This window comes from Convolutriloba macropyga, chromosome 2 (genome assembly GCF_964194025.1).
Source record: "Convolutriloba macropyga chromosome 2, txConMacr16.3, whole genome shotgun sequence".
Lineage (NCBI taxonomy): Eukaryota > Metazoa > Xenacoelomorpha > Acoela > Convolutidae > Convolutriloba > Convolutriloba macropyga.
Window position 1 is genome coordinate 34,491,452 of NC_134469.1, and position 26,442 is coordinate 34,517,893.

At 37.9% G+C, this 26,442-nt stretch overlaps 1 protein-coding gene across 3 annotated transcripts in view; it reads right to left on the minus strand.

Moving 5' to 3' along the window:
* Positions 1–26,442, minus strand: part of LOC142358622 (glycerol-3-phosphate dehydrogenase 1-like protein) — a 457,482-nt gene that overhangs the window by 27,475 nt on the left and 403,565 nt on the right. The window contains exons 2-4 of one of the 3 annotated variants that reach the window (XM_075410072.1): positions 10,889–11,004; positions 10,106–10,298; positions 9,895–10,035 (exon numbers count right to left, since the gene is read on the minus strand). In XM_075410072.1, coding sequence (XP_075266187.1) covers positions 9,895–10,035; positions 10,106–10,298; positions 10,889–10,926 — 372 coding nt within the window. In that variant the 5' untranslated portion in view covers positions 10,927–11,004. Of the gene's footprint in view, positions 1–9,894; positions 10,036–10,105; positions 10,299–10,888; positions 11,058–26,442 lie in introns of those variants that run through there. The other 2 variants (XM_075410074.1, XM_075410075.1) reach the window with 2 other exon arrangements.

A 26,442-nucleotide genomic window follows, 5' to 3' on the forward strand; every position in this document is an offset into this window, starting at 1 on the left:
AGACTAGTCCCTTCCAACTTCTACAGACTGCTCGGTGTAGGGTTCTTAACACATCGGCGATAAACAGTTTCTTGAATGTTGAATGTCAAGAGTGAACACTGAAGAATAGAAATGAGGAAAAGATAAACGCTTCAAAGTTAGGTACCAGAATTTGCTCAGTCAAAAAGCTGTAAAATAGATTTACCATCTACCGCAGGGTTAAAAAAACGTGAAATATTGCCACTTGGAGACAAAGAAGATAAACTGTTAAAATCATTAAGGGAAAACGTCTTCTAACGAAAATGGCAGAGGGCTTCATAATCATGTAGACGTGATAAATAATGATGCCCAATAATCTAGCAAATTTTTAGAACAGATATAAAGTGAGTCTGATAGTCAGACGCAGTTGATAGAATGTTATCGAGAAAATTGCCTTATAATGCTTAGCTGATAAAACAAGCGGCATAGTCAAATCATAGTGGCGCAAACTTCAATAAACATAAATTCACAAAAATGATTACCCGTCATTGTCTCCCAAACAGAACGAAGCATATTGAAATCATCTAGTACAAAAAGAATAAGCTCATGGTGTGAGCTGCATGTAAGACTTGCAGCTTGATCAGTGAATAACGCATTTGCTTTAGCTAAACTGTCATTAGGAACAACAAATGCACTGCCAATCGGTGGAAAATTAAATAATCCGTTAGGCATAATTAGCGCTACGGTGGATGAAAAATCACATCCAGAGATTGATGAAAATGGATAGCTGTTCTATCTTAAACTAACTGAATTAAGAGAAACACCTCCGCCGATGTTGCAAGATCTGCCCATCCGAGAAAAAAACAGTTGAATAGATAAAATGCTGTCATCTATAGAACAGTCAAGCCAAGTCTTGGTCAGAAAAGCAACATCAACAAGAATAGTAAGGGTGGCAGTTGTAGATAGTTAATTACCATTGTCAGTAGAATATGTAAGGCTCGAAGATGCGATACAGTACATTCATGCTCCTCCATTATTGATCTCCTTAGTAAAAAAAATTCAGTTTCAGAATATCTTTTCTATAACTTCTTCTCGAGAACAGCTTATTTCCACATAAAATTTGGTTTGATAAACTGACGGGTACTTTTGAGATTGTACTACCCTACGATCAAATTCGTTCCGCAAAGTGATCTCAATAGGGCAAGACTGGGAAATGCTCGAAGAGTCAATCTTACCAACCCTTCCAACATCGAAAAACTTTTCACAGGGGCAGATATTATGTTTGACGACTGCTGAGCTGCGTTGTTATCTGGCCGCTTGGATTGAATGTAGTATTCAAGAGCACTATCGGGAATGTTGTAAAAGAAAACAGTTTATTCGCATTATTAAACTCAATCTCAGATAAAGTTTTCTTCACCATACTGGATTAATCACGTTCCACTGGGTTAAAGTTTCAACACTGCCGCGGATCTCATCGACCGTGGTAGAAAATATCATAACATTCATCTCTGTTTTGCCGAAGCTGACTGACGCATTCCTGTAAAATACAATCCTTCTTCAATTTACCAACTAAAGCCACAATGCCATCACTACAAATAAGTTTTTCAATCGTAGGATGAAAATAATTATGCTTTGTACATTCGTTCTCGCCAACAAAATCGGTTGGGAACCACCACGGCAGACCCAGATTACAGGTCATAAATTAAAACAGGCCTATAACTCCGCAAAGAACTTAGAAAAATCTAGGGTGAGCTGCCTCAGCTTTGTCTTGAATCTCACTGAACCATAAATCGGATCCGTAAAATCCCTAAAACTTAAGGGCTATCCAGCTCTTATCTGAATCGTCGAGAATAGTTAACTGAAATGCTACTTAATAAACAGCAAACGATTTCGCTAATTAAAAATTTTATCACAACAATTAGAGTAGTTTGAAGCCTGGAAGCAGTTCCTAATTACTATTCAATTCCAAACAAGTTACTGTTAAAGTCCAATGTTTGAAAACAGAAGTCAAAAATCAAAAACAGAGGTGAATGTTCGAAACAAAAGAAGCAAAAATTTAAGTCATGAACAAACTTGCTCTAGCTGAAAAAATCAGAAAACCAATACAAGATCTGCCCATCCGAGAAAAAAAAGTTGCATAGAGATAAAATGCTGTCATCTATAGAGTAGTCAAGCCAAGTCTTGGTCAGAAAAGCAACATCAACATGGTTACTGATGCCGAAAATTACCAACTGTGTGTGTTTTTCAAAATCAGATATGCTACGACAATTCAAGAAAAGAATAGTAAAGGTGGCAGTTGTAGATAGTTAATTACCATTGTCAGTAGGAATATGTAAGGCTCGAAGATGCGATACAGTACATTCATGCTCCTCCATTATTCTGATCTCCTTAGTAAAAAAAATTCAGTTTCAGAATACGTATATCTTTTCTATAACTTCTTCTCGAGAACAGTTTATTTCCATATAAAATTTGGTTTGATAAACTGACGAGTACTTTTGAGATTGTACTACCCTACGATCAAATTCGTTCCGCAAAGTGATCTCAATAGGGCGAGACTGGGAAATGCTCGAAGAGTCCATCTTACCAACCCTTCCAACATCGAAAAACTTTTCACAGGGGCAGATATTATGTTTGACGACTGCTGAGCTGCGTTGTTATCTGGCCGCTTGGATTGAATGTAGTATTCAAGAGCACTATCGGGAATGTTGTAAAAGAAAACAGTCTATTCGCATTATTAAACTCAATCTCAGATAAAGTTTTCTTCACCATACTGAATTAATCACGTTCCACTGGGTTAAAGTTTCAACACTGCCGCGGATCTCATCGACCGTGGTAGAAAATATCATAACATTTATCTCTGTTTTGCCGAAGCCGACTTACGCATTCCTGTAAAATACAATCTTTCTTCAATTTACCAACTAAAGCTACAATGCCATCACTACAAATAAGTTTTTCAATCGTAGGATGAAAATAATTATGCTTTGTACATTCGTTCTCGCCAACAAAATCGGTTGGGAACCACCACGGCAGACCCAGATTACAGGTCATAAATTAAAACAGGCCTATAACCCCGCAAAGAACTTAGAAAAATCTAGGGTGAGCTGCCTCAGCTTTGTCTTGAATCTCACTGAACCATAAATCGGATCCGTAAAATCCCTAAAACTCAAAGGCTATCCAGCTCTTATCTGACTCGTCGAGAATAGTTAACTGAAATGCTACTTAATAAACAGCAAACGATTTCGCTAATTAAAAAATTTTATCACAACAATTAGAGTAGTTTGAAGCCTGGAAGCAGTTCCTAATTACTATTCAATTCCAAACAAGTTACTGTTAAAGTCCAATGTTTGAAAACAGAAGTCAAAAATCAAAAACAGAGGTGAATGTTCGAAACAAAAGAAGCAAAAATTTAAGTCATGAACAAACTTGCTCTAGCTGAAAAAATCAGAAAACTAATAAAAGATCTGCCCATCCGAGAAAAAAAAAGTTGAATAGAGATAAAATGCTGTCATCTATAGAGTAGTCAAGCCAAGTCTTGGTCAGAAAAGCAACATCAACATGGTTACTGATGCAGAAAATTACCAACTGTGTGTTTTTCAAAATCAGATATGCTACGACAATTCAAGAAAAGAATAGTAAAGGTGGGAGTTGTAGATAGTTAATTACCATTGTCAGTAGGAATATGTAAGGCTCGAAGATGCGATACAGTACATTCATGCTCCTCCATTATTCTGATCTCCTTAGTAAAAAAAAATTCAGTTTCAGAATACGTATATCTTTTCTATAACTTCTTCTCGAGAACAGTTTATTTGCATATAAAATTTGGTTTGATAAACTGACGAGTACTTTTGAGATTGTACTACCCTACGATCAAATTCGTTCCGCAAAGTGATCTCAATAGGGCGAGACTGGGAAATGCTCGAAGAGTCAATCTTACCAACCCTTCCAACATCGAAAAACTTTTCACAGGGGCAGATATTATGTTTGACGACTGCTGAGCTGCGTTGTTATCTGGCCGCTTGGATTGAATGTAGTATTCAAGAGCACTATCGGGAATGTTGTAAAAGAAAACAGTCTATTCGCATTATTAAACTCAATCTCAGATAAAGTTTTCTTCACCATACTGGATTAATCACGTTCCACTGGGTTAAAGTTTCAACACTGCCGCGGATCTCATCGACCGTGGTAGAAAATATCATAACATTTATCTCTGTTTTGCCGAAGCCGACTTACGCATTCCTGTAAAATACAATCTTTCTTCAATTTACCAACTAAAGCTACAATGCCATCACTACAAATAAGTTTTTCAATCGTAGGATGAAAATAATTATGCTTTGTACATTCGTTCTCGCCAACAAAATCGGTTGGGAACCACCACGGCACAGACCCAGATTACAGGTCATAAAATAAAACAGGCCTATAACTCCGCAAAGAACTTAGAAAAATCTAGGGTGAGCTGCCTCAGCTTTGTCTTGAATCTCACTGAACCATAAATCGGATCCGTAAAACCCCTAAAACTAAAGGGCTATCCAGCTCTTATCTTACTCGTCGAGAATAGTTAACTGAAATGCTACTTAATAAACAGCAAACGATTTCGCTAATTAAAAATTTTATCACAACAATTAGAGTAGTTCAAAAACCAGCATTTTTGAGCCAGCAACCGCTTCTCGTACGTCTTCAACAGCTAGCTAAACAACAGGGAGGGAAAACCATTTGGCACCGTTCCAACCAAGACAAGGCAGAAAGAAGGTTACTTACAACATTATCGGGTAATTTGAAGCCTCCTCTGTCAGTTTGTATTCGGTGTCATCAACCTTAACTTCTTCCTCAAATAATCACACACTAACCTGGCGTTCAAATTGAGATGTTTTCTCGCGACAGTAACCAAACGAGCAGCGTCAGTGACACTGACTTCTCGTTAACAAAACTCGGGCATCAAAATCATCGTCAACTGGACGGAAGAAGCGAAACAAAACTGGGATCTTTTCCGTTTGTACCTCCCATAATGACATGCTTTCGGGTCGGTGCATCTTATTTGCCCCCCCCCCCGGCTACAGAGAATTTATCAATACACGGTACCCCATTATGTAAAAATATCGCACGTACGTTTGGGGGCGCAAATAATAAGCACCCACTAAGCTTGGGGGCACAAACTGAAAAGATCCCAAAACTGAACGGTATTGTTAATCATAAACCGTTCCAAAATCATAAGATCTAATTAACCCCCCCTCACACCATAAATGAATAACAAGAGGGTAGATAAGAAAACTCACCAGTTGCCACTACCAATCAAAGTGACTTTGCTGATCCTGGTACTCAATCCTCTGAGTAACTCAGCAAAGAGTGGTTCAAACTGTCTTAAATACCAGCTCAAAGTTACTCCTTTGTTCTGAAGATGATATTATACTACAAGAGCCGCTCGTTCGCAATGTATATTATACTTTTTATTGATTGTGATACCTAATAAAAAACACAAGAAAGTTTAAATAAAGGTCAATTAAAAGGAAGCCCCTCACATAAAACGGTAGTCCGTCAACTCTGTGGCGACACGTCAACTCTTATGTATAATTACTTCTTATGGATACCGTGATTGTCTGCTAGTTATGAAGATTCTTGCAATGAAGCTTGTCGAGCTGAAAGTTGTTATGTTCAACAAGCTGATTGGATGTTATGATTTTCCTGTTGGTAAAAACATCTCTACACAATATTGTTCCGATTATTCTCTTCGATATCTACAGATAAATCATACTAGTCTAAGTTTGTTAAGTTTATTTCATTTGAGAGCCGACATTTTTCGCAGAGACAAAATGTTATGGAACACAATAATTACATGCTCGCTGATGTTGAACGCATAATAATTGTACACCAATTTCGATAGCTAGAGAAGATCTGTTAGTACAACGTAATAATTGAGAGGTATTAGGTTCAGGGATCTTAGTTGTTCGCAATAATTAACGCTCGGTATGATCCATTTCGAAACTTTCTTGAGATTTGAGTCGCATGTCAAACTTTAAAGGAAAATCCATAGATTAAGTTAGATCCATGTATTAAGATTGCAAGAAGCGTACTCTTGAACAGATTTAAGTTTGTAGCAACCGTCAGGAGATATGATGTGTTTCTTTTAATTTTGTGAACGAATTTATTGGCTTTACAAGTCCGCAATTCTACATGTTCGTTCAATGTGCTACATGTTGAGGCTGTCTAAGTAGGTAATCAAAATAACTGCTAGTTCTCGATTGTTCCAGCGACCATTGAAGTGCAAAAGTCATTTTATTGAGTGCGGTAAGTCACGTAGGATCAAAATCTAATCACACAAATGAACTTAAAATCTTTGCTAGAGAGAGAATGAGAAATGACGTCACGCGCAGAAATGCTGTTGGGGTGAAGGATGAAGTCAATCGGAAAATTTAGACTTTCAGGATTGCTTTGCGAACAAATGTAAAACGCAAAGGAGCGTCAGACGACGAACCAAAAAAAACCAACAGCACCGCAAAATTTCGCCGCTCAGCTAGCAAATTTGTAGCCATAATAGCCAGCAGAATGCCGGAATAGCTGCGCAACAAGAGACTTGCGTGCCGTATAATAGAGATAGAAACAGATAGATCAAAATTGAAAATCGATGCGGCTCAAAAAGCTAGGTAAAAAACCTTCCGCGATAAATTAATAAAACTTGTTAAAAATTAACTCCGCAGAAGCTTTTTATTAGGGACCTTTACTGCACATATGAGTTACTTTGGTCTTGCACTAAAACAAATTAAACTAGAGTTAGTTTTAAAGTGCTAAAGTCATTTTATAGAGTGAGGTAAGTCACGTATGATCAATGTCTAATCACGCAAATGAACGTAAAACCTTTGCTAGAGAGAGAGAGAGAGAGAATAGGAAATGCCGTCACCCGCGCAAATGCTGTCACTGAGAGGAAAAAGTCATTCAGAAAATATTACTTTCAGCTTTCCTGCGTGAACAAATGTAAAACGAAAAAGAGCGTCAGACGACGAACTAAAAAAAACCAACAGCACCGCAACATATCTCCGCTCAGCGTGCAACTTTGTAGCCATAATAGACAGCAGAATGCCGGAATAGCTGCGCAACAATAGACTTGCGTGCCGTATAATAGAGATAGAAACAGATAGATCAAAACTGAAAATCGATGCGGCTCAAAAAGCTAGGTAAAAAACATTCCGCGATAAATTAATAAAGCTTGTTAAAAATTAACTCCGCAGAAGCTTTTTATTAGGGACCTTTACTGCACATATGAGTTACTTTGGTCTTGCACTAAAACAAATTAAACTAGAGTTAGTTTTAAAGTGCTAAAGTCATTTTATAGAGTGAGGTAAGTCACGTATGATCAATGTCTAATCACGCAAATGAACGTAAAACCTTTGCTAGAGAGAGAGAGAGAGAGAATAGGAAATGCCGTCACCCGCGCAAATGCTGTCACTGAGAGGAAAAAGTCATTCAGAAAATATTACTTTCAGCTTTCCTGCGTGAACAAATGTAAAACGAAAAAGAGCGTCAGACGACGAACTAAAAAAAACCAACAGCACCGCAACATATCTCCGCTCAGCGTGCAACTTTGTAGCCATAATAGACAGCAGAATGCCGGAATAGCTGCGCAACAATAGACTTGCGTGCCGTATAATAGAGATAGAAACAGATAGATCAAAACTGAAAATCGATGCGGCTCAAAAAGCTAGGTAAAAAACATTCCGCGATAAATTAATAAAGCTTGTTAAAATTCACTCCGCAGAAGCCTTTTATTCGGGACCTTTACTGCACATATGAGTTACATTGACCTTGCACTAATACAAATTAAACTAGAGTTAGTTTTAAAGTGCTAAAGTCATTTTACAGAGTGAGGTAAGTCACGTATGATCAATATGTAATCACGCAAATGAACGTAAAACCTTTGCTAGAGAGAGAATAGGAAATGACGTCACCCGCGCAAATGCTGTCAGTGAGAGGAAAAAGTCATTCAGAAAATATGACTCAGCTTTGCTGCGTAAACAAATGTAAAACGAAAAAGAGCGTCAGACGACGAACCAAAAAAAACCAACAGCACCGCAATATATCTCCGCTCAGCTTGCAATTTTGTAGCCATAATAGCCGGCAGAACGCCGGAATAGCTGCGAAAGAAATGACTTGCGTCCCTATAATAGAGATAGAAACAGGTACAGATCTAAATTGAAAATCGAGGCCGCTCAAAAAGCTAGTAAAGATTCAGCGATAAATTAAGAAAGCTTGTTAAAATTCATTCCGCAGAAGCCTTCTATTAGGGACCTTTACTGCACAAATGAGTTACTTTAACCTTGCACTAATACAAATTAAACTTGAGTTAGTTTTAAAGTGCTAAAGTCATTTTATAGAGTGAGGTAAGTCACGTATGATCAATATGTAATCACGCAAATGAACGTAAAACCTTTGCTAGAGAGGGAATAGGAAATGCCGTCACCCGCGCAAATGCTGTCAGTGAGAGTAAAAAAGTTATTCAGAAAATATGACTTTCAGCTCTGCTGCGAGAACAAAACGAAAAAGAGCGTCAGACGACGAACCAAAAAAACCAATAGCACCGCAATATATCTCCGCTCAGCTTGCAACTTTGTAGCCATGCCGGCAGAATGTCGGAATAGCTGCGAAAGAAATGACTTGCGTGCCCTATAATAAGGATAGAAACAGGTACAGATCTAAATTGAAAATCGAGGCCGCTCAAAAAGATTCAGCGATAAATTAATAAAGCTTGTTAAAATTCATTCCGCAGAAGCCTCTTATTAGGGACTTTAACTGCACATATGAGTTCCTTTGACCTTAAACAAATTCAAATTAAACTTAAGTTTTAAAGTCATTTTATAGAGTGAGGTAAGTCACGTATGATCAATATGTAATCACGCAAATGAACGTAAAACCTTTGCTAGAGAGAGAATAGGAAATGACGTCACCCGCGCAAATGCTGTCAGTGAGAGGAAAAAGTCATTCAGAAAATATGACTTTCATCTTTGCTGCGTGAACAAAAGTAAAACGAAAATGAGCGTCAGACGACGAACCAAAAAAACCAACAGCACCGCAATTAATCTCCGCTCAGCTTGCAACGTTGTAGCCATAATAGCCAGCAGAATGCCGGAATAGCTGCGAAACAATAGACTTGCGTGCCGTATAATAGAGAAACAGATAGATCAACATTGAAAATCGATGCGGATCAAAAAGCTAGCTAAAAAACATTCCGCGATAAATTAATAAAACTTGTTAAAAATTAACTCCGCAGAAGCTTTAAATAGCAAGCTTCAGCAAGCTTCAGCGATAAATTAATAAAGCTTGCTAAAATTCACTCCGCAGAAGCCTTTTATTAGTGACTTATATTGAACTTTTGAGTTCCTTTGACCTTAAGCTAATTCGAATTAAACTTGAGTTTTAAAGTGTAAAAGTCATTTTATTGAATGAGGTAAGTCACGGATGATCAAAATCTATCCACGCAAATCAACTTAAAACCTTTACTAGAGAGAGAATGAGAAATGAGGTTATTGAGAGAAAAAAGTCATTTAGAAAATATGACTCAGCATTACTGCGTGAACTATGAATGGATTGGGAAAATCATTCGGAAACATCTGATCTAACAAATCGAAAAAACAGTAATAATCAAAATGAAATTGCGCATGTGAACAAAAAACCACTAGCGAGAAAGCGAACTTCTGTTCAAACACCGTTTTCTCACTCTACTTTAAAATTAGAGCGATAAAATTTTACCCCGCAAGAGCACTCGCTTTTTCGCTCCATTTCCTGTTTCGGAACAGATCTTAAAAAAAAGGACAGCGCCCTAATACAATTCAAATTCTTTGAATTGTAAAAACCCAAGAACATCGCAATAAACGGCTTCGCAGCTATAACAAAACTCATTGAAGCATCAAAGATTTCGCGCTGCCCAGAAATTTAGAGATAATGGTGCTATACCTTACAAAGCGAAATGGCAAAGGCATCTTTCCGTACAATTTCTTTGATTGTTTCGCAAGTTCGTTTAACAAATTGATGAGGAAGTACAAAAATCAGCATATTTGAGCCAGCAACAGCTTCTCTTACGTCTGGAACAGCTACCTAAACAAAAATGAGGAACGACCATTCGTCATCGTTCCAACTAAGGCAAGAGAGAAAGAATATTACTTACAACATTATCGGGTAATTTGAAGCCTGGAAGATACTTCACGTTTTCATGATGTGTGTTGATATACTCTGTCAGTTTGTATTCTGTGTCATCAACCTTGATATTTTCCTCAAATACCCACATATTAACCTGGCGTTCAAATTGAGATGCTTTCTCGGCACAGTTGACTCCCACTATACGTGCTACAACTGATCCCCTGAAACAGGATTCATAGTCAATTCAGCAGTGTCAAGGACCCTGACTTCTCGTTAATAAAATGCAGGCATCCAAATCGTCAAATTGAACGGAAGAAGCCGAAAAACTGTAGCAACAAAATCAGGGTATTTCCCATTATAGCCCCCCACCCCCCAGCTTAGTGGTCAGATAACCTATAGCAAACCCCCCCCCCCCCCCCCATAAGTAAATATACTATAAGGGGGGCTATAATTTCATGGGGGTTATAATGGGAAAGACCCCAAAATCTAGCAAAAAAACAAAACTGGATCTTTTCCGTTTGTGCCCCCCATAATGATATACTTTTTGATCGGTGCATCCTATTTGCTCCCCAGTTACAGAGTACCTATCAATACACGGTAACTCATTATGTATCGCACGTACGTTTGGTGGTGCAAATAAAATGCACCCACTAAGCTGTGGGGAGCACAAACGCAAAAGATCCCAAAACTGAATTGTATTATTTATCAAAAATCGTTCCAAAATTATAAGTTCTAATTAACCCCCCCCCCCCCCCCCCCAACCATAAATCAATAACAAGCAGGTAGATAAGAATACTCCAATAACACTTACCAGTTGCCGCTGCCAATCACAGTGACTTTGTTGACCATGGTACTCAATCCTCTGAGTAACTTAGCAATGATTGGTTCAAACTATCTTAAATACCAGTTCACTGTTACTCCATTGTTCTGAAAAGATGATCTACTACAGGAGCCGTACTTTTTATTGATTGAGCATGATACCTAATAAAAATACAAGAAAGAGTTTAAATTTAAAAAAAGGTTAATACTCCAAAAAAGGTCAATACTCGCTAAAATATTAGATCAAATCATAAATTTGACTTTAGAAAGATACATAGGGCAGAGAGAGAGAGAGAGAGAGAGAGAGAGAGAGAGAGAAATTGAATTACGTCTTTATATAGACAGTATTAAAAGAACATATCTTAAAACAGGATTAAGCGATGAAACATTAATAAACGCACGTGTACAGATATTTATAACATAAAACATGCATCAATCAATAAGAGTGAGATCCATAGAGCTATGGTAGAGACTTCCTCGTTCAATTCCAGGTACTTCCTCGTTCAATTCGAGGTTGCATGGCCTTCCAGGTGAAACTTCCCAAAGATCGGATTGTTGCAGTCCTTATTGACACATGTACTTGAATCATCTTGACTGTAACAACCTCCGGTACTGCAGCACATCAGCTGGTGTAACCCGTTGGCATAAAATAGGGCAAATGGACGTCTGTTGCATGGTTTTGTGCTCTGAATGCCCGAAAGTAGTCTTCATACAAATGTTTTCGGAACCGTCTGTTTCTATGGAACGTGGAGATGTTGGCCAGCTCTTCCAGTATCGTCCAATGAGAGAGAGAGAGAGAGTTTAGGCTTCTGTGTGTCTTTCCACATGGGTTTGCACCCTTCATATAACGACTGAGCTGAGCTTCTGCACCGGGTTACAATGTCCACAGCTGCAGTTGAAAGCCCAGGAACATAAGTTGACTTCCGAATAACTTTGGAAGTAGTTCCAGTATATTTTTGTTAAATATTTCTTATCAATTTGATCGAGATCGATGTTCCCTACTTTTCGTATTATATTTAGTAAATAACTGGTTCTTTTCCAGAGGTTTTCATCAGCCTTCCTTGTTCTTGTTTTATTAATTGTTATTAGCTCGTTTTGACGTGTGCTTAACAACCCTTCATTATTGTTTGTTTTAAGGGGTATTTTTATATTGTAAGATCCTTTAAGCAGTGAGATGAGCATTAATAGTAGTAGTAGTAGTAGTAGTAGTAGTAGTAGTAGTAGTAGTAGTAGTAGTAGTAGTAGTAGTAGTAGGGATTTGGCCCTTCGGTGTCGTCGGGCGCGGGGACTGTGTCCCGGTTCTTTGTCCATGGTTGCTGTTAAATTTTCCACGTATCGCTGACTAGTTCGTTGTAACTCGTTTCAAAATGATGCCACAGATAATTGAGTAGTCGACCTTTCAAACCCAATGCATTTGCGAATTGTAAGCTGTGTGGAAGTCTATTCACAAGAGCACAAGTTCTAAAGAAGAAGCTTTGCTGACAAATTTCAAGGCGTGGTTTTGAATGTTCGAATTTCAGTTAGTTTTCACTCCGTAATGAACGTGTGGTGGTCCTCAAGCAGACAAATTGATCAATATTGAAGTTGAAATGACCCGTAAGAATTTTAGAAAGAAAAAGTAAATACTGTAATTGTAGATATAAAGAGAGCGGTAAGATACGACTGCAATAAAGTAGTTCTCTATAATTGTTATTGCTCGTGCTGTTGATCCATTTCAAACTCTTTTTCTGAACACTTTCAAGTACTTTTGTGTTTGTTACATTAGAAAACCAACAAACACTTCCGTATAATAAAACGGGCAATACCATAGATTTGTACAAGTTTAATTTAATTGACGGAGTTAGGTGTGGTGAGCTTCTTTTTATCATGAAAAGAACTCCGAGCGCTTTGTTCGCGGACTTTTTTATGTGGATGTCCCACTTAAGATCACTTGTTACATAAACTCCTAAATCCTTCTGTACGTGTACTTTTTCGATCCAGGTTCCAGAAAATTTAAAGTGATGCATGGAATTAGACATTGAGATATGAGAGCATTTTTTGACGTTTAAGGGGAGTTTATGTTGTTCACTCCATTTCATCACCCTAGTAAGATTGATCTGACAAACGAGACTGGACTTATTAACTGATATGAATTTAGCGTCGTCGGCACAAAGGAGAGGAATAACAGCTCTGCAACTTTCTGGTAAATCGTTGACGTAGATTAAAAAGAAGAGGGATGCCAGAAGAGATCCCTGCGGAACTCCACTTGTAACGTTAACACTTTCAGAAAATGACCGTTGATAGATCATGCAATTCAAAGTAATATGACAATGGCAGCAACTTCAGTGTGCTCAGTTTTTGCTTGTAACTAATTTCCCAGTTACTGATTATCCACGACGTTGCTTTTCTTTGAATGCGCTCGATGTCTTTGCTTTCGGTCTTATTCGCGAACCATGCTTGTGAGGCATAACTTATGACTGGTATAACGTAGCCGACATATGCATTGAGTTTTGTTGTTTGCGATGCAAGGTTTGATATGTTTCGTTTTAAGAAATAAAACGCTTTCCAGGCTTTGCTACAACGTTTCTTTATATTCGCTTTCCATGATAACTTAGTAGCGATAATTATACCTAGATCTTTTTGCTCGCTTTTATTTGAGAGAGTTTTAGAGTTAAGTATAAAGGAGTGCCAGTTTTTTTTCGTTTACTTTAATCGGCAGGATGTGACATTTGCTTTCATTGAGTTGCATTTTGTTGTTATGGCACCATTTTTCGATTTTTTCCAGGTCACTTTGTATACTTGCTGGATTTGTTGATACAAGTTTGAAATCATCTGCGTATCCGAACGCAGAGCATTTTGATGTTTGTTGTGGAAGATCGTTTATATATATTATGAAAAGTAGGGGACCTAGGAGAGATCCTTGGGGGACACCACTGGTTACTGGTAGAGTTTCAGATTCCGAGTCATTTACTTTCACGTATTGTTTTCTATTTGATAGGTAACTGGCTACAATCTTCAAGAAATTTCCCCCTACACCCAGGTTCTCCACATTGTTAATCAGAAGATCGTGAGGAACTGTATCGAACGCTTTTTTGAAGTCAAGGTAAAGTACAAAAATTTCGTTCTCTTTTTCGTCGAATTCATTATACAACAGGTCTAGGAAAAGCAACATCTGGGTTACTACTGATCTATGCATTCTAAATCCGTGTTGTGATTCTTCTAGCTTTGTCTTGACAATTTCATATAGTTCGTCGAAAATTAGTTTTTCTAATACCTTTGAGACGCTACATAAGAGACTAATAGGGCGGTATTGTTCAATCAGTGCCCGATTCTCATCCTTAAATATTGGTACAACTTCACTGATTTTCCAGTAGGATGGAAAAAAGCCTTTGTTCAAGGCAGTTTTGAAAATCAGAAAAAGGGATTTAGACAAGGCTGGCAGATTTTTTAGTACCGTGTTTCCTATCCTGTCTGGGCCGCAGGCTTTGTTTGTTTGAAGTTTTGACAGGATTTCTTTGATCTTACTCTCGTCTATTTCAATTTTATTGTGCTGATGTTTATCGAAAAAGTTTTTCTTGATTTGATTGGTTTTAAGGAAAACTTTAGAAAAGAATTCACTGAAAAACGCACACTTTTTCTTATCTTCATTAGTTTGTGCATCCTTGTACTTCATTGTTTCCGGGTATCTACTAATTTTATGACTTGACTTGAGATTTTTTTGAAGATTCGAAAAACGTCTACCTTGAAAGACTTTAATTTCGAATTCTGCTTGGTCCTCATTCAAGGAATTTCTTAATCGTTTTTCCATTTTCTTCAGTTTTATTAATCTTGCCAAGGTGGATTTCTTTGATGCTTTTCGTTTTAAGGTTGATATTATTTTAATAAGGTGGGACGAATCTTTGCTTACCCAAGGAGCTAAGTTTGATCTGTGGGTTGTTGTTTTTGGGACATTTTCGCTAAGAACTTTGTCTAGCCATTTGTACCATTGAATTACTAATTGATCTAAGCTGCTGTAGCAGTAGGGATTAAATGGGTTTTTCTCTATGTATGAGTTCAGGTCTTTCCAGTCAACTTTGTTAAATGCGTATTTTTTATGTTTCATGTCAATCGTTGTCGTTTTCTCAATTTGTAGGGTAGTTATAAAAGCGTCGTGGTCAGATTTAAAACTCTTATTGAATTCATTGTTCCTGGTCTTCGTGATGACAATGTTTGGGTTATTGGTTAGTAACACATCTAGCTGGTTTTGTGTTTTTTGATTTAAGACTTCCTGGAAATTGAGATGTGATAATTTTTCAAGAATTTGGATTTCATATTCCTTTTGGGAGCTTAAGGTTTTCCAACAAGTGTGTTCGAAATTTATGTCTCCTGTTACGATTATTGATTCACAATTTTCTTCTTCAGCAATTATTTTCAGGTCTTTTATGAGGTTTATCATTTTTTGGACAGGCCATCTGTGTTTACTTTGCTTAGGGGGGTTGTAAATGCAGCAAATTATCATTGGGACATCTTTTGGGGTAACTTTGATAGCAACGTACTCGTCAAGATTATTATTGCCCAGGATCACCCTTTCATGCGGTAAGTTCTTGACAGCTATGAGAACCCCTTCATGCTTCGATTTATGATTGTCTGTGAGTCTATCTTTCCTGTGAATCGCATATTCTTTTAGAAAGAGGCTTTCATCAGGTACGTCATGAGTTAACCATGTTTCAGTTATGCATAGAATGTTCAAGTCATTTTCAGTTTTTACGCAGTTAGAGAATGAATAGCGCCCTTTTATTTCTAGTAGGCTTCTGGCATTGAAAGTTAGTATTTTCATTTGTGTTTGTAGTCATAGGGGATTTACCTCTGTAGTGGGCTTCGAAAGATTCCTGGGTCTCGAAAGATTAAATAGATAAATAGTTTCAGATAAATATTGATTTACTGGGATAGCCGTGGTTATCCCCTATGACTACTGTGAGAAGATATCACACCATCAAGGATACTTCTTCTAACAACCTTTTGATAGCTGATTCTCAAGCAAAAGATCTGCAATTTGCCAAATTCAGTATTTTATCTATCCCCGGAACCCGTATTGGAAAAGTTACAGCTAATTTCTATCCTCGAAAGAACCAATACAAAACTATTGTACTTTTCGTTGGTGGCAACGACGCTTACGACCGACGGACACCATCAACATTACCAGCTTTAGACATAGCCAAAGAACTAGCTCTTCTTGCCGATTCCTTGTGTGACCTCGCGAGTTCAGTATTTGTACTTGGTATTCCTCATCGCGGAGACACCCGCACCTCCACCGTGAACGCTGAAATTCGAAAGTTTGCTCAGTCAAGTTGCTGGAAGTATTGGGGAGTTTCTGAAAAAATCTACTGCGAGGACCATTTGGGTAACGACGGTTACCACCCGAGTGCCGAAGGTCGCCGAGGCATTCAATCAATACTGAAGAACAAGGTGCTGTACGATAAAAGTGCAGCGATTGAAAACAACGCTCAGGTGTTCGAGTGTCTCTATAAACACTGTAACTGCACCTTCTAAGTAAGTATCCGCAGGTCTCCTCTAGTAGGTGCCACAGGGTACTTGCTGGTTTGGCGATTTTTAAATAACCAGCCGAAGGTCTCCTCTAGTAGGTGCCACAGGCTCAGGTTTTATACCTCTATAAAAATGACTGAATACCGTAACCGCTTAACTTCTAGTACAGACTATTACCCCACAATTAGCGAACTCCTCGCCGCTGCCCCAAATGACCAAATGAATTATCGAATTTCACATCAAAAGCTAAAAAGAGTACCCTGGAATGTTTGCTTCGTGAAACCCTGTTGCAATTGAATGACTGTAAAAAGAAATTGGAAACATCTAGTGGAATCATCTCAGAAACTGCTCAAGCAGTCAAGTCCATTAAAGAAAACTTGTGAATATTGAACCGGGTGCCCTGAATCACCAAGGCCTGAGCTCCAGTCAACACACCAACTATGCCGATGCCGTCAAAAGAACCCACGATGAGCGTGATTATGACATCAAAGCTGAAGAGACTATCGTGCTATTCAACATCGCCGAAACCACGTCCTCCCAAGACGATTCTAATGTACAAACATTATGCGATAAGTTAAACATTGTTCCCAAAAAAACTAAGAACATTGTCCGCCTTGGCAAACGCAAGCCGGAGGCATCAGCTAGGCCCCGCCCAGTGGAAATCCAGCTAGCCTCGAGCTACGATCGCCGTATAACTTTATCCAAATGTCACTTACTTAAGGGCACTAAAGTTTTTGCTATACCAAAACTCTGCTGGAAAGATCGGCTCATAGAAGAAGATCTGCTTCACAAACGATTTGAATTGATTCAACTTGGAATAGATCGGGACTTGCTCAGACTCAGAGATCTTAAGTTATTTCATAACGGCATACAGATTGACTCTGCTGAATTGGATGACCTATATCTCTTGTCTGAGAAACTCAAGTCATCGCCAAATTCGGTAACCACAACTGTGCCAAACGAATGACAATCTTTGAGGTCACGCATACTACTCCTTAAGGTTCAATCAATTAACTCTATGGAAAAACAATCAACTTTACTGAACTACCTCACACTCAACGAAATAGAAATAGCAATCCTGACAGAAACCTGGCTCGATTCCTCCACAATGAGTGATAACTTCAACTTTTTTTGTCAGTATGAGCTAGTATCGAGAGTTGACAGACTCAAGGGTCAACATGGCGGAGTTGCTGTTCTACGTAAGACTTCAAGTGACTTAGTAACGCGACAAATTAACTTTCTCAAAAGTGACTTTGGAACTGCTTTCAAGGTAGACAATTCGTCTGAAGCTCTTGTTTTCATGTGCGTATATCTACCACCATCCACAAGCAAATACAGAGTACCGCCTGAGCAACTTGAACTATTTATTGATAGTTGCCTCAAAAACATGAATCATAGCTATCCAAAAGAGAAGTTCAGTGTATCCCCATTGCTTCTTGGTGACTTCAATCTACCCGCTTGCAACTGGAAGCTTATGACTAGCCCTAGCCATCAAGAAAAAGAAATTCTAAATATCCTAATAAGTCACTCCCTGGAACCACTCATCCATGACACTCCTACACATCATAGAGGAGGCACTCTTGATAATGTTTTAATCGATGCAGGCTCAGTGGCAGCCTCTACTAGCTGCCAAGTTCGCAGGGATCTCCTGACTAGCGATCACTTTCCAATAGAAGTTTTGGTTGACACCAGAATTCTACTTACTAACCCTATCTTACCGACGCAATACTGTTTTAATCAGGCAACAAATCTCAATAAATTTGTTGAATCTTGGACTTATTTCATTTTTGATGCCTCGTCGACTAGCAACGACGTAACAACTTTCTATGATTTTCTGTGGAACAGCATGCGAACTAACTTCCAGCGTAAGCGATCAAAACGCAAAGAATCCATTCTATTATAGCTCGTTAACTATGCACACTTTAAAACAATTGAATACGGCGCGTAAACGAGCTGCCCGGAACCCAACGAAAAGCAATCGATCTCAACTATCTCGACTACCCTCTGAGTTTGAAGCGTTTTCCGAAATGGATAAGATTTGCTTTATTAGCGGTTCAATGAGCACATGTCTACCCGATTGTTTTGCTTTACTACGTAGCTTGAAAACTTAATCGTATCTCAAACAAATGTTCTATAAAAACAAAACGCTTGAAAATCCTATAGCTATCGCAAACAGCTTCAACAATTTCTTTGAAAAAAACTTCAACACAAGCTCATATGTCCGCAATCCACTTGCTCCAGCCGAGTCAATCAGACTTAAGTTTTTCAGTTCGTCCATAAGATTTGATTTGATCTTTGATGAGATAATGAAAACAAAAACATCAACTTACCTAACGAATGATTTCTTCCCTTATTCTCTCCTGTTTGCAGATTTACTATCTTATCTCTTTTACTCAATTGATGAATCTCAATCTTTTCCCGCTATTTGGAAAGTAGCCTATGTTAGGCCCTTGCACAAAAACATATCCAAATCCAACATCGAAAACTACCGACCTATCAGTTTACTGCCAATAGTCTCTTTGATTTTTGAACGCTTAATTTTCAATTATCTTTATGAATTATCTAAACAACAAATCCATCCCAAACAGTTCGGCTTTCAGTCACGAAAAAATGCAGTTCTGCAATTAATCGACTATTTGGAGACATTGTACAGCAAAAAATCTCATACCCTTTTTACGATTTACTTGGACTATGAAAAGGCCTTTAACAGAGTTCCGCATGAAATTCTAATCGCCAAACTGAACCTTTTTGGCTTCGACGAGGAGCTCTGTACCTTATTCGTCTCCTATCTGGAGAACTCCCAAAATGTTAACCTGGATGGTTATTTTTCTGATCCGATTTTGGTCACTAGTGGTGTACCACAAGGTTCCGTACTTGGCGCGTTTTTGTTTCTCATCTTTATTAATGACCTTCCAAGTATTTTTAGAGACTGTCTAGCCTGGATGTTTGCAGATGACCTTAAACTCCTTTTCACGTCTTTGAATTTTCATAATGATCTTTCGCGGCTCTACAACTGGAACATTGCAAACGGAATGATCGCTAATCTTGATAAAACAAAGTGTCTTAATTTGAAAGGGTCTTCCTCTATTGAAATGAATTGCCATCTCATAGATAATGTTGCTCATATAAAGGATCTTGGAATAATCGTTAGCAATAACCTCAAATGGACAGAGCACGTGTTAACAAAGTTGAATAATGCTACGAGATGCTTTCATGCTTTGAAGCAGAAAATTCTATGGCAAACGCCGTCATGAAAGAAGTATTAACTCTATTCATCCTTAGTGTTATCTGTACTTCTCTATGGAATACCATCTTGGTCTCCTGACATAACACGTCTGAAGTCAAGGGAAGAGTTTCAAATGCAATGCTTCAAATGGATTTCTGGGACAAAAAGGCCATATCAATCACTACTCAAAAAGCATTCCATTCTACCGATGTGTCATCTTATCGAATTCCGGACCTTTGTTTTTCTAGCACAACTCATGAACAATAAATGCAAACTTGACTACGATCAATTTATCACCTTCAATGCTAACAAAAGTGAAAAACGTGTCTGCGCCTCCAGCTTATTTGTAACTGACCCCAAATTTAGCAACTCAAAATCATTCTTCTAACGGAGTACAGTTATGGCTGATTATCTCTTTTATCATAAGATTATTACCGGTTTCAGTAAGAGTGACATAAATGCTGTCAAAGATTTCTTGATGAAAAAAACGTTTTGCGTTGACTTAATCTGTACCTATTATGTTGTATGTACTTGTTCAAATTGTGTTGTTATGAAGAGCATATGCTAATACTTTTGGTTTCTCTTTGAGAATTAAGTCTTTCTCTCTCTCTCTCTCTCGGGTGATTCAAAAACGGAGACGCAGTAAATCGCCACGGGCTTAATAACAGCCTGTAAGCGCTCTGAAAATTGATTTTATGGAAATCAATCTTAGATCTCAGTGAGTTTGTAGCCTTTGTGCATTTTAAATTGAGGTGCTTCAGATGCGCATTGCTTGACACAGTCGATGATAACAGTATTCCAAGGTAGAGAAAATCGCTGTCAGGTTCTTTTGGTTCTCCCATGTAATTGAGTTTCTCTGCGTCACCATATTATTTTTATGATTAATATTATCGGTTTAGGCACTATTTAAATACTCAAAAGTTGTACAATAAAAAAACATTCAGAATAAGAAAGTTTTCATTGTTTTTCTACAAGTACGCTCATCTGCTACCAGCTTTAATTCAAATGGCAGTCTTTTCCATTCATGTGGAATTGCATGGCTGAGAAACCTTGTTACAAAGTTAGTTTCAGGGACCAAAATTTGAAGGTTGTATACATACTGACATCTTGTAACTTTATCATTGCAAGACACAAGAGAGCTAAGATACACTCGAACGCAATCCCACTTGAGGATGAATTAGGCAATAGCCAACAAATAATATTCTGAACAGCACACGTTTCTGCACAGGCAACCAGTGTAGCTGCTTGATGAATCTTGACGTTGGTGTTCCGGGTGACATCCGAAATATCAGCCTGCACGCACAATTCATTATCCATTGTAACTTCCCATGAAGTACTGCAGGTAATCCATAAAAAATTAAGTTGCAGTGGTCAACCCGAGAAATATTCATAGCTCTTACCAACTCTGTTAGGAGCCAACTCTATGGGTCTCTGATAGAATATATCTTCCGTAGCATATAGTAGCAGGCAGAAGTAACTGGACTGATTTGCCTTGTAAATAAAAGTCTGTCATCCAAAATGAAGCCAAGAAATTTCAAGTGATCCGAAAAAAAGGAATCCATAGGGAGTTTTAGATCAGCATTGAAAGATTTTTTTCGCACTGCTTTTATAAATTCTGTTATAATTTCAGTTTGAAGCCACGAAACCATATCTGCAAAATGTTAATAATCAAATCAAATTCTTTATACAAATGTTTTGGGAATCGTCTGTTTCTATGGAACTTGGAGATGTTGGCCAACTCTTCCAGTATCGTCCAATGAAGCTTCTGTAGTGGGCTTCGAAAGATTCCTGGGTCTCAGGTGATGCAAAAACGGAGACGCAATAAATCGCCACGGGCTTAATAGCAGACTGTAAGCGCTCTGAAAATTGATTTTATGGAAATCGAACTAAGACATCAGTGAGTTTTTAGCCTTTGTGCGTTTTAATTTGAGGTGCTTTAGATGCGCATTGATTGACACAGTCGATGATAACGGTATTCCAAGATATAGAAACCCGCTGTCAGGTCCTTTTTGGTTCTCCCATGTAATTGACTTTCTCCGCGTCACCATATTATTATTATCATTATTATTTTATGTTTAGGCACCATTTAAATTCTCAAAAGTACTACAATATAAAACATTCAGTATAAGAAAGTTTTCAGTGTTTTTCTATAAGTACGCTCATCTGGTATCAGCTTTAATTCAAATGGCAGTCTTTTCCTTTCGCGTGGAATTGCATGGCTGAGAGACCTTTTTAAAAAGTTAGCATCAAGGACCAAAATTTGAAGGTTGTATAACTACTGACATCTCGTTACTTTATCATTGCGAGACACAAGAGAGCTAAGATACACTCGAACCCAATCCCACTTGAGGATGATGAATTAGGCAATGGCCAAAAAATAAAATTCTGAACAGCACACGTTTCTGCACAGGCAATCAGTGTAGCTGTTGATGAATCCTGAAGTTGGTGTTCGAGGTGACAGTCGAAATATCAGCCTGCATGCACAATTCATTATCCGTTGTAACTTCAGATGAGGTACAGCAGGTAATCCGTAATAAATTGAGTTACAGTTGTCAAGCCGCGAAATAATCATAGCTCTTACCAACTCTATTTGGAGCCAACTCCATGGGTCTTTGATTGAATATATCTTCCGTAGCATATAGTAGCAGGCAGAAGTAACTGGACTGATTTGCCTTGTAAATAAAAGTCCGTCATCCAAAATGAAGCCAATAAATTTCATGTGATAAGAAATCCATAGGGAGTTTTAGATCAGAATTGAAAGAATTTTTTTTGCACTGCTTTTTTAAAATTCTGTTTTAATAGTATTTAATTTCAGTTTGGGGCCACGGAACCATTTCTGCAAGGTGTTAATAGTCAAATCAAATTCTTCATACAATTGATTAAGGAACCGTCTGTTTCTATGGAACTTGGAGATGTTGGCCAGCTCGTCCAGCATCATCCAATGACAATTCTTCTGTAGTGGGCTTCGAAAGATTTCTGGGTCTCGGGTGATGCAAAAACGGAGACGCAGTAAATCACTACGTGCTTAATAACAGCCTGTAAGCGCTCTGAAAATTGATTTCATAGAAATCGACCTTAGACCTCAGTGAGTTTGTAGCCTTTGTGCATTTTAAATTGAGGTGCTTCAGATGCGAATTGATTGACGCAGTCAATGATAACAGTATTCCAAGGTATAGAAACTTGCTGTCAGGATCTTTTGGACGGCTGAGAGACCTTTTTATAAAGTTAGTTTCAAGGACCGAAATTTGAGGGTTGTATACATACTGACATCTTGTAACTTTATCATTGCGAAACACAAGAGAGCTAAGATACATTCGAACCCAATCTCACTTGAGGATGATGAATTAGGCAATGGCCAAAAAATAAAATTCTGAACAGCACACATTTCTGCACAGGCAACCAGTGTAGCTTCTTGATGAATCTTGAAGTTGGTGTTCCGGGTGTGTGTTACCTATGGATACATAAGTATTTATCAAAACTCATATGTGTACTAAGTTAAAAATTACCCTCTATTATTCATATTTATATCATGCATTTTATAACTAAGGTTATGATGACTTTTTTATTCACATATAAAAACAAATTCCCGTTAGTCTACTAAATTATTTCATAGATTGTTCACTTTATTTATATTCTAGTAAACATAATCTCAATTAATCTTCTGAATTCAAGTTGTCTCTGCAATCGCTCTTCAAATACATAAGCTAAAACTGGCCTGGATTCGCCATCCGATTCCATTTAGTAAATTCAGTAAAGCTCGCATAAACACGGATTCGCTCCGCAATTCCACTGTAAAATTAAGACAACGTATTTGCAATACAAATACAATTCAATTAGCTACTCTCAGCTATAACATGGCGCAGTAAGCACTAAAGGACAGCGGCAAATCTGCACTCGGAATTGAACCGTTTTTGGAGAAAGCAACTCTAGAGCCCCCTCTTCGATGGGAGAATTGGAAGACACAACTCAAACATGCGATTCTTGCTCGCGAAGGGATCGTAGTAGACCTTCTCTTGGCCGACCATCCAGAACATTTTGTTCTACCCCCTAAACCCGCTTATGAAGACGCGGTTGAAAATCCTACAGCGCAATCGGAACGAGACAGACGTACCCGTAATGAACAAGCAAAGACGGTGTGGAAAAACCACTGTTTACGTATTGAAGCTATAGGCGTTCAGAAATTTGCGATCAAAAAGCATCCTCTTTGATGCATTTGAGTCTCGGAACAAAAGGACGACGAGTTTTCAATTCGAAAAATTCGAGTGTTAGTTTAGATGAAGTTTCAACAAGAAATCTCTGCGATATTTTAAACAAAACTTTCATCCGAATTCATAATATAACTCTCGGTAGATATCTCTTTCTAACGCGAAAACAGCAAAAGATGATCCAATTGGAAAATTCTCTGGTCATCTTAAAGAACTTTCCGAAAACTGTGACCTTGGAGAAAAGGGAGATACCATTATCAGAGATGTTTTTATTGCAAACATGCAAAATGAAGATATTCAAAAAGAGCTTCTAAAAGAAACGGTGGAACCCGCTAAAGCTTTGACAATCGCAACAAACATTGAAATGGGCACCCTTAATCAACTTAAAATGAACGCTAGTAAATTCGAACTTAATTCCACAGTCAATCAAGTACAACGGATGCGCATCGCAAATGCTACTCCCTATTCAAACATGAATTACACTGCTCGGAAAAAACCTACAACTTGCCATTTTTGTGGACTGAGTTGGACTTCGGAACATCGTAACAAATGCCCTGCACGTGAAAAGAAATGCAATAATTGTGGAATTGAAAATCATTTCGCGAAGGTTTGCCGAAAGCCTAAGGACCCTAGTTCATATCCAAAACCTAAACCGCGGGTCAATAATGTCGAAAAAGATGATCAAACTGATGATGTTAATCCAATTTCGGCAAATTTTGACCCTTTGGAATCCAACTACTCATCGGATGAAGACAATTGTGTTGCATCAGTATCTTAAGCGGATTCTACAACCCATATAGAAGCAATCAATCTTATAATCTTATACTCCTGTGGTATTCGGAAACACAGCAACAAATGTTTTGTGGATTCGGGTAGTGTTTAAACGATAATAAATGAAACGCTGGCAAATTACATCATTTTCCAAGACCCAAATTCGAAGTGGATACGCGACGCGGCTCCCAAACAATTGAAAACTCTCTCTAATGAACTCATTCAAACGCTAGGCATACTACAAACGTCGATTCGAAGCAACAATTGGTACGCGAATCCAATCGAAATTCAGGTAGTGACAGACGGTCGTCGTTCACTGTTGGGTAGAGATTTGTTCCCTGCCCTAGGAATTTCAAATCAACAATCTAATAGTCCAAGGACAGTTAATCAGTTAGAAGAACACTGTCCAATCAAAAAACAATTTGCAACCAATTTTCCTGACTTAATCTCCACAATTGTTAAGTCCAAATTACATACAGTTCGCTCAAAATTTCATAAAAATAATACCCCAACACACCCAAAAGGTTGTCGTGTTCCTATAAATTTGTTAAACAAAGTATCTGATGAATTAAAGAAACTTTCAGATCAAGGACATATCGAAAAGTTACAAAAATGCTCAGATAAAAACTTTATTTCTCCAATCGTCATCACGGTTAAGAAACACAAATCGGTTAAATTAGCTCTTGATTCAAAAATCTTGAAAAAAGCAATCCATAAAAATAAGTACCAAATGCCGAACATAGATAGACTTATCGATTCTATTACACAACACTTCAACGATTCCAATCAAGGTGATATTGTTTCTTTTTCAACAATTGACTTAAAATCTGCGTATAGCCAACTAAAGTTGCATCCGGATACTTCTCGTCATTGTAATTTTAATATCATTTGCGGTGAATCTACTGGTACGCATCGTTTTAAAAATGGGTTTTACGGTCTTACGGATATGCCGGCAGAATTTCAAAACGCCATGGATTACACATTGGTTGGTTTAACCAATACATAATGTTTCCTTGACGACATAATTGTAGTTAGCAAAGGTAGTAAGGAATCGCATATCAAATACGTCTACAAATGCTTACAAAAACTTGATGCTGATAATTTTAGAATAAACGTGAGCAAAGGCCATTTTGCAACACACCAGATAAATTGGTTTGGTTTTACGTTCTCCAAAAATGGCGTTAAGCCTATGGAATCAAAACAGCAGCTATAGCAGGAGTCAAGGCCCCAAAAACACTGAAACAACTACGGTCATTCCAAGGTAGTGTTCACCATTTAAGCAAATTTATTCCCCATCTGGCAAAAATTTGTCATCGCTTCGGCCTTTGATAAAGATAAATGAAAAATTTATTTGTAATGAAAATCACCAAACTCATTTTGAACATATTAAAACTACAATTGCAAATGCTACGGAAAATACTCAATTCAATCCGACATTTGAAACGCGAGTCAAATGCAATGCATCTCGTCAAGGTCTAGGCTCCGCACTAGAGCAATTAGATTGTGAGGGGTGGAAAACGGTGGCTTTTGTATCTCGTTTTCTTAACGGCAACGAAGAACGTTACAGTATTAATGAATTAGAATTACTTGGTGTGGTTTGGGCCGTCGAATTTTTTGAATATTATATTTTTGTTCTCATCGTTCAAATAAATCATATAGATCTCATCGTTCAAATAAATCATATAATAGACTATTAACAAGGTGGATTGATCGTTTGTTACCCTTTGATTTTAATATAGAACATACTCCTGGCACTCGAATGGGATTAGTTGATTATATTTTGCGCCAACCAAATCAGGAAGCATAAAGCATCACTCAATATGATGAGGAATTCATGGTAGC